Source organism: Sarcophilus harrisii, chromosome 4, assembly GCF_902635505.1.
Source record: "Sarcophilus harrisii chromosome 4, mSarHar1.11, whole genome shotgun sequence".
NCBI lineage: Eukaryota > Metazoa > Chordata > Mammalia > Dasyuromorphia > Dasyuridae > Sarcophilus > Sarcophilus harrisii.
The window spans coordinates 428951594-428965104 of record NC_045429.1 but is presented as its reverse complement, the minus strand read 5'-3'; the positions used below and the strand labels follow the sequence as shown (position 1 = coordinate 428965104).

The 13511-nt window shown below is 39.8% G+C and overlaps 1 protein-coding gene across 3 annotated transcripts in view; it reads left to right on the top strand.

Annotated features, from left to right (window-relative positions):
- Window positions 1–13511, top strand: part of AP2B1 (adaptor related protein complex 2 subunit beta 1) — a 121102-nt gene that overhangs the window by 786 nt on the left and 106805 nt on the right. For 2 of the 3 annotated variants that reach the window (XM_031967583.1, XM_031967581.1), the window contains exon 2: window positions 12405–12464. In XM_031967583.1, coding sequence (XP_031823443.1) covers window positions 12428–12464 — 37 coding nt within the window. In that variant the 5' untranslated portion in view covers window positions 12405–12427. Of the gene's footprint in view, window positions 1–6213; window positions 6373–12404; window positions 12465–13511 lie in introns of those variants that run through there. The other variant, XM_031967582.1, reaches the window with a different exon arrangement.

The window sequence follows — 13511 nt, the reverse complement described above, 5'->3', positions numbered from 1 at the left end:
CACCTACTAAACGCTGGGCTTGGATGCTAAGACTCAGGTTCAGACCTAATGAGGGCTAGCATTTATAGAACGCTTAAAGGTTGGCAAGACGCTTTTTTATCTTCACAACAATCCTGGGAAGAGCTGTTTTTAAAAATACATGTATTTTATTTTTCAACATCCACCCTTAGAAAACTTTGTTCCAAATATTTCTCCCTCTTTTCCACTCCCCCCCCTAGACAACAAGTAATGCAATATAAATTAAACGTGCAATTCTTCTAAACATATTTCCACATTTGGCATGCTACACAAGAAAAATCAGATCAAAAGGGAAAAGCTGAAAGGAAAAAAGCAAACAAATAACGAGGAAGGTGAAAATAGTATGTTGTGAGGATACACATTCAGTCCCCATATTTCTTTGGATGCAGATGGCTCTCTCCATCAGAAGTTTATTGGAAGTGGTTTGAATCACCCATTGTTGAAAAGAGCCAGGTCCGTCAGAATAATCATCACATAATCTTGTTGCTCTCTACAAATGTTTTTTTAATTCTGTTCACTTTACTTAGCATCAGTTCATGTAAGTCCAGGCCTTACTGAAGCCATTCTGCTGATTGTTTCTTATAGAATGATAATATTCCATTACATTAAAATAGCATAATTTATTCAGTCATTCTCTAACTGGTGGGCATCTCCTCAGTTTCCAGTTTCTTGCCATTACAAAAAGGGCTGCTAAAACAAGTGGGTCCTTTCCCGTCTTTTATGATCTCTTTGGGATACAGACCCAGTAGAGACACTGCTGGATCAAAGGTTATACACAGTTTTATTGTCTTTTGGGCATAGTTCCAAATTGCTCTCCAGAAAGCTTGGATCATTTCGAAACTCCACCGATATATTTGTGTCCCAGTTTTCTCACAACCCCTCCTACATTTATCTTTAACTTTTTCTATCAGACAATCTTCTAGGTGTGAAGAATTGGCAGATACTATTATTACCTATTTTATAGATGGAGAAAGTGAAATAGACAGGTTAAGAGGCTTGCCTAAGGTCACACAGTTACTAAGTATTTCATGGTGGATTTGAACTCCACCATGCTACAGGTCAAGTGCTCTATCAGTTGCACCCCCAGCTGCCTTCTTCAAGTACATTATGGTGATGTCATACATATCCCAGTTTTATTTTTTTGGACAGGATTGGTGATTTCATTGATCTACTAATATTGAGCAATATTTATATAACATTTTAGGGTTTACAAGGCACTTTTCATTTGTTTTTTTTTTTTTTCAAAAGTGAAATATAAGCTTTATTTTAATCTGCATAATTAACATTTTTTTCATCACTTTTTTTTTTAATTTTTATTTAATAGCCTTTTATTTACAGGATATATACATGGGTAACTTTACAACATTAACAATTGCCAAACCTCTTGTTCCAATTTTTCACCTCTTAGCCCCCCACCCCTCCCCTAGATGGCAGGATGACCAGTAGATGTTAAATATATTAAAATATAAATTAGATACACAATAAGTATACATGACCAAAACGTTATTTTGCTATAGAAAAAGAATCAGACTCTGAAATATTGTACAATTAGCTTGTGAAGGAAATCAAAAATGCAGGTGTGCATAAATATAGGGATTGGGAATTCAATGTAATGGTTTTAGTCATCTCCCAGAGTTCTTTTTCTGGGCATAGCTAGTTTAGTTCATTACTGCTCCATTAGAAATGATTTGGTTGATCTCGTTGCTGAGGAGGGCCTGATCCATCAGAACTGGTCGTCATATAGTATTGTTGTTGAAGTATATAATGATCTCCTGGTCCTGCTCATTTCACTCAGCATCAGTTCATGTAAGTCTCTCCAGGCCTTTCTGAAATTATCCTGTTGGTCATTTCTTACAGAACAGTAATATTCCATATTTTCATATACCACAATTTATTCAACCATTCTCCAACTGATGGACATCCATTCAGTTTCCAGTTTTTAGCCACTACAAAAGGGCTGCCACAAACATTCGTGCACATACAGGTCCTTTCCCTTCTTTATAATCTCTTTGGGATATAATCCCAGTAGTAACACTGTGGATCAAAGGGTATGCAGTTTGATAACTTTTGAGCATAGTTCCAAACTACTCTCAAAATGGTTGGATTCGTTCACAACTCCACCAACAATGCATCAATGTCCCAGTTTTCCAGCATCCCTCCAACAATCATCATTATTTTTCCTGTCATCTTAGCCAATCTGACAGGTGTGTAGTGAGTATCTTAGAGTTGTCTTAATTTGCATTTCTCTGATTAATAATGACTTGGAGCATCTTTTCATATGACTAGAAATAGTTTCAATTTCTTCATCTGAGAATTGTCTGTTCATATCCTTTGACCATTTTTCAATTAGAGAATGGCTTGATTTTTATAAATTAGAGTTAATTCTCTATATATTTTGGAAATGAGGCCTTTATCAGAACCTTTGACTGTAAAAATATTTTCCCAGTTTATTGCTTCCCTTCTAATCTTGTCTGCATTAGTTTTGTTTGTACAAAAACTTTTCAGTTTGGTATAATCGAAATTTTCTATTTTGTGATCAGTAATGATCTCTAGTTCTGCTTTGGTCATAAAGACCTTCCCTTCCACAGGTCTGAGAGGTAAACTATCCTATGTTCCTCTAATTTATTAATAATTTCATTCTTTATGCCTAGGTCATGAACCCATTTTGACCTTATCTTGGTGCACGGCGTTAAGTATGGATCAATGCCTAGTTTCTGCCATATTAGTTTCCAATTTTCCCAGCAATTTTTATCAAACAGTAAGTTCTTATCCCAAAAGCTGGGATCTTTGGGTTTGTCAAAGACTAGGTTGCTATATTTGTTGACTGTTTTATCCCTTGAACCTAATCTATTCCACTGATCAACTAATCTATTCTTAGCCAATACCAAATAGTTTTGGTAACTGCTGCTCTATAATATAATTTTAGATCTGGTACAGCTAAGCCACCATCATTTGATTTTTTTTCATTAATTCCCTTGAAATTCTTGACCTTTTGTTTTCCATATGAACTTTGTTGTTATTTTTCTAGGTCATTAAAATAGTTTTTTGGGAGTCTGATTGGTATAGCGCTAAATAAGTAGATTAGTTTAGGTAATATTGTCATCTTTATTATATTTTAGCCCTATCCAAGAGCATTTAATATTTTTCCAATTGGTTAGATCAGACTTAATTTGTGTGAAAAGTGGTCTGTAATTTTGCTCATAAAGTTTCTGATTTTCCCTTGGCAGATAGATTCCTAAATATTTTATATTATCAGTAGTTACTTTAAATGGAATTTCTCTTTGTAACTCTGACTGTTGGATTTTGTTAGTGATATATAAGAATGCTGATGACTTATGTGGGTTTATTTTATAACCAGCAACTTTGCTAAAGTTGTGGATTATTTCTAATAACTTTTTAGCAGAATCTCTGGGGTTCTCTAAGTATACCATCACTTTTCATTTGTTAACTCATTTTATCTTTATCACAACTTTAGGAGATAGGTATTATTATCCCCATTTTACACTTGGGAAAACTGAGGTTGAAAAAAATTAAACGTCATGTTTAAGATCACATAGCTATTAAGTGTCTGTGGCAAATCTTGTTTTTTTCAGGTAATTTAACTGCTTCTCTTGATGAGGAAACCCTCTTTGACAACTTTCTGCAATGTATAGTCGTAAGACACTTGCTCAGATTTCCATAAGTCAGTATTTCAGAAGAAAAAGTTAAGCTCAAATTTTCTGCCTCAAGGTTGTTCTTAGAACATAAGGCAGACTGGTGTATTATAGTGATACTTAGATTCTACAGTGATTCAGCATATCTTGTATCTAATCTTTCCACTTCAGACTTTGCCATTAGCTAGTATTTTGAAATGTCATTCATCCTCAAACAGCACTAAATAGATATTTTTTAAGTAATCACAAGGTGAACTATACCTTAATTTATCATTGGGCATCTTTGTTAAATGTCTTGTAAATAATTGTTGAAAGAATGGGTGTTGAATGAAGTGAGGAGGACAAGGGCAACTAGTGAAGCTAATAATAATATAAAGTAGCCTGGCAGAATCAAGAGAATTCTGGATTTGTGGTCAGAAGACTTAGATTTGTAGTTTTTCCTAGCCCCAATTCTTACTTCCTGTGTGAGAATGAGCAAGTAATTTGACCTTTCTGAAGTATAGTTTCCTCATCAGCAGAGATCATACTCCATTTAACTTTGTAAACAAGGCCATTCTATACACACATATACAAACACACATTTATCAGAGTTGTTATATCTAAATACTGAATTGTGATATATGGAAGAGCTAAATGCACGATGAAGTGGAGGGATAGGAAAGCTTGTAAGTGGTTTAAGCTTCCATGAAAGAATAGTTGAATAAAATAAGGCAAGGAATAGGGTTCAAGAAAAACACCAACTTGCTAGAATGCTGGGGAATGAGAAAAAATTATCTTCTCTATAACTCACATTTATGTAGTATTTTATAGTAGTTTATAGTTTATAGTGCTTGTTTCCAAGCACTCATCACAATAGCTTTGTATAATGAAAAGAACACTGAATTTGGATTAGGAGAATTCAAATCCATCTGGGTTCCCCTTTTAAATTCTTAAACTGCATTATTTTATTCTTAAGACTCTTCTGGTTCTCAACTCTATGAGTTTTCCATTCATTAGATGTGTGATGATGCATACATGGGCCATCTCTCCTTGTGCTATGTAAGCTCTATGAGAACGGGGACTTTTTTGTTTTGTTTTTTTCCTTTGTGTCAGAGGCACAGAGCTCACACCACTTTGTAGATCAGAAGTACTTAAGTTTCCTGAATTAGGGTTTCCTGTTTCTGAAATAGGGACATTACTTGCAGCTACTTAACTTTTCAATGCTTAAAGTGGTATATAAATATTACTTTTCTACTATCCATTAATTAGCCATCACAGAACCATCTAATAAATACCAAAAGGGAAATACTGTTCTTCTTTTTTATAGGGATAGAGGCTTAGATTTGTTAGAACGCCTGAGTACGAGTCTCAGAAGTTTGCAAAGTAAATTTGATTTAGTTTTACTGCATAGAAGCAGTGGCCTATGGTGGAAAAAGCACTGCATCTGTAGTCCTAGGACCCAGGTTCAAATCCTGGTAATCCCTTTGTGGCCTTGAATAAATCTCAGTTTCTCTATCTTTAAAGTGAGTCGGATTGAAGGAACTCCCATTCTAAAATCACGTGATTCTCTTTGGGTGCCTTTCCAGATGTTTGTGAACTGAATATTGGTTTATAGCATGTAGAACTAGAAGAAACATGAGAAACATCTGGCCCAGTATCTTCCTGTTTTTATAGGGCAGAGGCTCTTTCATTGCTGTCCAACACAATACTCTGTAGCAGCTAAATAAATGTTCCTTAATTGTTCCCATATGTCCCTTAGCTTTCCGGAACCTGTTTCCACAACTGTGGGGCTCGAACTAAGGGTCCTTTATGGCTCTTGGTTCTTATGACGATTATTAGGTGAGGAAGGTGAGCCTGGGAGAGGTGAATTTCCCACCCATAGTAATCGGCTCCGTCTGGATTCGAATCCAGATTGAGTTTTTTGGTCCACCAGAAGCGCATCAAATCTCTCTGCTTTAGGGGCAAGCGCAGGACTTTTCGGAGGGTTCCCTTTAGAGGAAGGATTATTAACCTTTCCGTTGTTATAGCAGTCTGGGAAGCCTAGAGACGCCTTTCCAAAAAATTATGTTTTAAATGCATACAATGTATAGAATTCGCAGGAAACCAATTATACTAAAATATTAAAAAAAATTTTTTAAGTCTCCGGACTCAAGTTGAGAATCTCAGCTTTAGAGAGCTTAGGGCCGGTGTCCATACAAGCCGCCAGCATCTAGTAGGCGTTTAATCGTGGCAGTGTCCTGAGGAAAAAAGTCTCGAGGGTAGAAGAGCCGTTTGGGCCCGCTTTAGTCTCCCCAAGCCCTAAAGCCCAGTGCCCAGAACGCAGTAGGCGCTTAGTAACGGAATGCGGGTTCCGAGTCACCTCCGCCCCTCCCTGGGAGAGCACCAATCGGGCTGCGGCGGCGCGGCAAGGGGGGGGGGCGCTTCTATCTCTATGACAACCAGACGCGCCGCCGCTCTCCTCCCCAGGGCTCGAGGCTCTCCTCAGGGATGCTCAGAACCCCGCCCAACCCCTCCGCCCCCTCCACCCCCCGCCCCGCGACGCACGCGCTCTTGACGTGGGTGCTTCCTGTCGGCCATCTTTAGCCCTGGCAAAGGGTTTTGCGCAGTGGCTGAGGCCGCCCCGAAAGATTCCGTCCCGGGCTGAAGCCCTCGTCCCGCTTGCCGCCTTGTCCCTTTTCGTCTCTTCTTGCCTCTCCTCGCCCCGCCTCGCCCCTTCCCGCCGGTGAGTGTGGGCCGCTCGGGCCGCGGCTGGGGGGTGCGGGGGGCAGTCGCGAGGGAGCGGGAGCTGTCGGGGCCGGGCGTGGCCGCGGCCGCGGGGTCCGGGGCGGAGGAGGCGGGCGGGGGGGGCGCTGAGGGGCGTGGCCAGGTGAGCTGGGCCGGTGGGGTGCTGATCGGGTGCTCCCGCGGGAGAGGGACGCCGGCCGCCCGGCTCCTTCTCTTAGCTCTGCCCGAACCCCGGCCCCTGGTTTGGTCTGCCTAGGCAGCGGCCACCGCCGAGCTCCGGGAGAGAGGAGGGGGCGACGATGGCCGGCCGGGGGGGAGGGGAGGGGGAGTCGGTGGCGCGGCCGGGTCTGGCTGGGCCTCAGCGGAGGGGGGTTGGTCCCGGCTGAGGGGCGCGGGTGGAGCGCCGCAAAAACCTGCGCTCTCTCCGTGTCGTCCTCCTCGCGGTTGTTCCTGCGCCCCTTCTCCGGCCCCCTCTCCTCTCCTCCTCCTCGCGGTTCTTCTTTCCCCCTCTTTCTGTTTCCCTCCCTCCCTCCTCGTCTCTCCTTTCCTCTCCTCTGTTCGCCCCCTTCTCTACCTCTTCCCTCCTCCTCCCTTCCTGGGTCCCTCCTTTTTCCTTCCTCTCCTTTCCCCTCTTTCCTTCTTTCTCTCTTCTGCGTCTCTCTCGCTGTCTCCTCTATCCCTTTCATCACAAAGATTCCATTTTTTTTAATTTTGCAGATGAGGAGACTGAGGTCCTGAGAATTTTTTTTGACGTCACTCAGGGTCCCCTAGCTTAGGGATGAGAAGTAGGAGTGCCATTGCGGAGCATGAGGGCTTGGCCAGTTGAGCTTTGTGGCTTCTACTAGGTGTTGCGGTGGGTGGGGAGGGAGTGGACAGACTATTGGCAGATCCAAGGACACTGATATGTTTTCAGTTCCAGCCTGTTTTTATTATATCCCTGAGGCGTTAATGGGGAAGGTGAGGTGAACCAATTTAAATTCCTGGGGAGGGGAGGGGAGGAAGGAGTTAAAGAGCAAATATCTACTAAATGCTCTTTGAATTGTGTTGGATTAAATTGACTTCAGAAAAATGCACACTGGATTTAAGGTTACGGACGATCCCGATCTTGGTATTTAGGCCTGCATGTGACCATAAAAACATGCGATTCTCTTCAGTTCTACCAACATTGAGTGCCTGTTGCATACAAGATACGGCTAACTCCTTTTAGTTGGGGAAAAAATTTGAGCTCTTATTGGACTTCTCAGTCGATTTGGGGCTTAACTATATCTCTTGGTATGTATACAGCGGAAAGGGGGAGGGGGAGGGAAAAGAGAGGAGAGAAAGGAGGGGAAAGGGGGAAGAGAGAGAAAAAGAGAGGGAAGGAGAGGGAGAAAATTAGTCTCACCTGGTTGCTTATAGTTCCCAGGTTCCTTATTAAACACGTTTAACCTTTTAAGAGAAGTACTCTCCAAATGTCAAGCATCATCTTCATTATGGTTGTTGAAAGGATGGAAAGAAAGTGAAATGGGCTCAGAACTGAATGACTGGGGAGCTGGAGATCTTAATGAGGAAAGATGTAAATTATTAATTACCTTCTTTGGATGTTTCTATTGCTTAGCCTCTGGGCACACTTCTCTAGTAATAATAGAAAGCTGCTCACTAATACAAGAATACAATAAAGAATACAAGGAAAAAAACCTGTAGCCTTTTTAAAGGCTAAGTGTGGTGGTTAGGTGACAGCTGTTGGAAGTATGACAATTCAGATTTCTTCTTGGCAGGAAAGGAATTGTGTTAATTCTCAGGAAAGCTATTTGCGAATTTAGTGGAATTTAAGAGAAAGTTGACATTTGGACTGTGAATGAAAGGACTTTTTGGGAACAAAATGAGACTAAAGTAGGCGTTCTTAACCTGGAGGCTGGAAGTTTGTATATTGGTATATTTGCTTTCCTTTGTGATTTATATGTATTTTATTTTAGACATATAAAAACATTCTGAGAAATGGTTTATAGTCTTCAGCCGATGAAAGAATTCATAACATAAGTTAACCCTCAGAATAGAGCATAGTTCTCACCTTCCCTTCTCCCCTACACTCACTCTCCCTGCCCCATTTCTTTTAAAAATCTAGTTTGCAACAGTCTGCATACGATTTTAACAGCAAGAAATGAACTAGACAAATTTTTGTTTTTATCCAAGTTTACTGCTTCTTACATTGAGGCCTTTAGATTTCTTTGCTTTATAGCTTACTTTACATATAAATGGAAGTAACAACTGATATAATTCTGTATGTTTAAGACACCAAATGGAGATGGGGAGACTCACTTTACTATAAAGATTTTGGTTTAGAGGGATTAAAACCCATATACTGACAACTGCTTTTACTAGAATGGCAGAAGAGTGACATGAGAGATTTACAGAAGGAGAGTTCGTTTTGAGCTGTGTTATGCAGAGATTTGTTATGAGCTAGCTGGTGCCATTTTCTTTTTATAATTTCATTCAGTGTCTGATTAGAAGCAGATTTAAGTATGCAAAACAAATAGTATCCATCATTGGAATGAAATTGGTTTAGCTAGCTAGCATTTCCTAGATCAGTGGTTTTCAAACTTTTTGGTCTCAAGACCCCTTTGCAATGTTAAAAATTATTAAGGACCCCAAAGAGCTTTTGTTTATGTACGATATATCTATCAATATTTACTATATTAGAAATTAAAACTAATAAAATTAAAAATATTTATTAATTTATAAAAATAGCAGTAGTAACTATCATAACTCATTATGTTAACATTTCTATGAAAAATATATTTTTCAAAACAAAAATTAGAAGAGTGGCATTCATGTATGTATTTTTAGAAATCTTTTTAATTTCTTATTTCTTATATCTGTTGCATTGAATCTGCCTTAATATGTTGTTATTTTTGTTGAAGTATATGAAAAAAATTGGCTTCACAAAAATAGGTAGTTGAAAAGGGGAGAGGAGTATTTTAGTAGGCAAATAATTCCTTCGTATTATAAAATACTGCACTTCAAGTCAGAAAGACCTGAGTTCAAATGTGACCTTAGATACTTCCTAGCTGTGTGACCCTTTGCAAGTCACTGTATGATCCTGTGCATGTCACTTAGCCCTGTTTGCCTCAGTTTCCTCATCTGTTAAATGAGCTGGAAAAGGAAATTGCCAACCACTCCAGTGTCTTTGCCAAAAGCACGACAAATGGGAACACAAAGTTGAACAGATTTGAAATGACCCAACAGCAACAAATTATTATAAAAATAATTTTGAACTCTTAGACTCTTGGGTACTCCCAGAGTCCCTGGAACATTTCTTGAGAATCAGGTAGCAGTAGCAACTTAAAATTGAGTGATTTGCAAAGGGTTACACACTATATCTCAGCTGCAGAATCTCCCTGATGTTAGCGTTAGGGTTAGTCATATGCCCAGCTGTATGTTAGGATATGAAAAATCTGGTTGCTACTGAACAGTTACTCACTTACAAAGTCCAGTGGTGATCTATTCATCCTGTGCTGTGATCAGAAAGTTGAAATAGAAGGGAAACATAGGATGGAATTCAGTGGTTTTGGAGTTTATTTGTATTCTTGAGGAGAGTACTGTCTCCTCCCATAATGACTTGTATATACTAGGCTTTATGTACAAATAATTATTGATTTTTATATTTAAACGGCAAAGCAGAGAGCCTAGGAACGGGAGCTGTGAAGTGTCTTGGGAAGGTATAGTGGATTTACTGGGGGTCCAGGGTTTGGTGCCTCTGGTCCTGAAAGGAGTGGAGAGGGACCACTTCCACAAATATTTCCATCCCATCCCCCCTTTCAGGATCCTAATGGACAAAGGCCTTAAGGAAAGACCCTTCCTCCCTTAAAAAAAAATGACTGATATCTTAATTTTACATTATCTTAATTTCCAAATATATCCCTCTCTCAAGATGTCTTTTAGCAAAATCAAAAAGGGAAAAGAGCAATTCAGCAAAACAACACATCAACCAAGTTTTATCATATTTAGTGTTTTTTTCCTAAATAGTTTTATTCCATATTTAGTGTTGAGTACCTGTAATCCCTCACTGTTATATAGAAGGGAAGGAGATGCATTTTCTTTTCTCTTTGAAGCCAGTTGAACTTGAGCAGTATAATTAAACACCATTCTTGTTAGGTTTTTTGCTCCTTCCATTTATAATATATAATACACAATTAGCCATTGTATATGTTGGTTTTTGTTTTGAGTAGACCTGTAATTTGAGTTCCTCCTCCTCTCCCCCCCTTTCAAGCAACCTCCCTTCCTCCCTCCTCCAGTTCCTATTTATTTACCTTATCTGAAACTTTAGAAACTGTTGCCTGGGGTGTTGAGATGTTAAATGACTTGCCTGAGGTCACATTAGCTGGTATGGGTCAGAAGTGGAGCATCACTCTGAACAGTTCTATCTACACTATCCCTGTTTTTCTTTGTATTTTCCTGATTCTGCAAGTCTTCCAGTGATGCTGAATCTTTGATCATTTCTTATTCCTTTATTTGCATACCATAGTTTAACTGTTTCCCAATTTAATGGCCATCTACTTTGTTTCCCGTTGTTTGTTCTCCTTCGTTCTCTCTCTCTCTCATACACACATATCCCTATTCACCTTGTGTCTTTAACTCCTTTGGTGTGAGTGCCTACTGATAGGGACTCATGTTCAAAGAGTATGGATATTTTAGGATTTTTTTTTTTTTTAAACCATTCCAATTGCTTTCCATAATGGTTGTACCAGTTCACAGTCACACCAATGGTGTCCAACATTCTAGTCTTTTGTCACCTTTGCAAATTTGCTAATCTGAGGTGGGTTCAGTTATTTTGATTTATCATGTTTCATACAAATGATTTGAAGCAGTCTTTCATATTTTTAATAGTTTGTAATTCTATATTTGAGAATTGTTTGTTCATAGCCCCTGCCCAGATGAGGGGGATGGGCGGAGGCCAAGCCGAACTTGGGATGGCTGAATCCTTCCCTGGTGTTCCAACCTCCACTGATCATCCCTGTTTTTCGATGGCTGTCTTTTGAGTAGCAGTGAGGTTAGGCATCATCAGGCCTTAACTACACCTTTGTTGCCGAAGTCTCCTATTTCTTTTGTCTTCCTTAATTGTAAATTTCTCTATTTATATACCCTGTACTTGGTAAGTGTTTAATAAATGTTTATTCATTCATATTGACTTTTGTCCATTGGAGAGGTAGTATCCTACTTCTTTCTCTTAGAGCCATTGAATTTGGAGGATTGATGTGGAAGGAACATGAGAAGGGAATATCCAGAGTTGGGGGAGAAGCAGCAGAAACTTCCCTTAGCCTAGGACCTCAATGTGTTAGGCCCTCTGAAGGGCCTTCATTAGACCTTACCATACCCTTAAGCTATTCCTTTCTCAGAGTCCTAGGAAAAAAATCTGTCTATATTGTCTCTAGTTCCTTTCATCTCAGTCCTTTGCAGACTGACGTCTCACCCCATCACTTGACTGAAATGGCTCTCCTCTCCATGCCTTTTGTACTAGTCTTCCCTTCTATCGGGAATGAGCTCGGCCCTTACCTCCATTTCATGGAAACCCTCTTTCCCTTCAAAGCTTACTTAAGCACCAACAACTATGCTTGTGTTTCCCTTCCCAACTAATTTGTGTTTAATCACTTTGTTTTGCTTAAATTTACATAAGTTCCTTTTACCTCTTCCACTAGAGTATGTATATCTTTCTTGAAAGGAGAGAATGGGGTTTCTGCAACCCCATCACCTAGCACATAGTAGGTACTGAATGCTTGTTGACTGATCTGAAAAGATAGAGGGAAAGCAGATTTTCCAAGAAAGAAAATAATAGGAAGAGAAAATAAAGGGAAGTAAATTTCCCATTTTTCTGAAAAGGTCTTACTTTAGCATTTGAAGCATTCTTGGATGATGTCACAAAGTTAAGACACTTTTATCTCCCATTGTCTTTAGCTTTAGGACATCATTGATTTTTTTTTTCCCCACTTGCAATGTCGGATGTTCTGGCAGGAGCAGCTTTATGTTAGTTAAAAGAATCTTCTTTCGTTGCAGGTATACCTTAAAGAGCTACAAAAATGACTGACTCCAAGTACTTCACCACCAATAAGAAAGGTAAGGCAAATGTGTGAGATTCTCAAGGAAATAATAAAGGGTCATTCTCTCCAACCAATGACAGACAGACACTTGGCTCTCAGCTAGACCTACCAGTGAATAAGGTGAGGTTTATTTTATATGTCTTTGTTTTATAGGCCTATTGTAGAGAAACCTGTAGTGGTTGAATGTGATACTGAACTCGTGGAAGGCGATCTCAGTATTTCAGGATAGTTAAAGACATGCCCAAAAATCGCTGTCTCCTCTTGGCTTGGGATTGCCCCTGCTTTTGGCTACAAAAGCCAAAGACATGGTTAGATTGCATGCTGGAATGATGTTTACTCTGGAATAACAGCAATAACAAACACAAAAGGGAGATTTCTGTCTAATCATTAAAAGTTCAGCTTGGAGTCAGAGCAGCCTGGTCTGCCTGGCCTGATAGGATCTCGTTCTCAGATTTTGCACTGAGATTAAGTCAGGTCCTCCCATCCTCCCCATCCCCCCTTCCCCTTCATGAGATACTGATTGGAGCATTGGCTGAGAGTTCTTTCTAAAACCCTCCTTCATTCTTCTGGAACTGTCTCTTAGATGATTGGCTCAGCTTTGGCAGGTCAGTCTTTTGGTCACTTTGACTGTCCAAGGTAGAACTCTTAGTACAGGGGGACGACGTTGCATCAGGAGCAAGAGCACCTGGTTTGGAATTCTGGCCCTGCTAGTTTCCCTGGGATGTTGGGCAAGTCCTTTAACCTCTTCATCTGCAAAATAAGAATTGGGCCAGATGATCTCTCTCTAAATCTATGGTCCTAGGAATCCCTAACACAAGTAACACTTGGTTGAGCCTGTCTCTTCAGTGTTATGTATATAGACCTTTATCTGGACTTGGTGGTTAAGGTTCTCTTGGGACTCATGTGGGAAATTAATCTGAATAGTTCTCCTTCCTGTTTTGGGAGTAATGAGTAGTGCCTGAAGACATTAGGACATTCAGGAAGACCTGAATACAGTTGACCTCTTTATTTTAAAATTCTGTCATATCATGAAGTAGTTTTTAAGTTTTGAAAAAAATTTAAC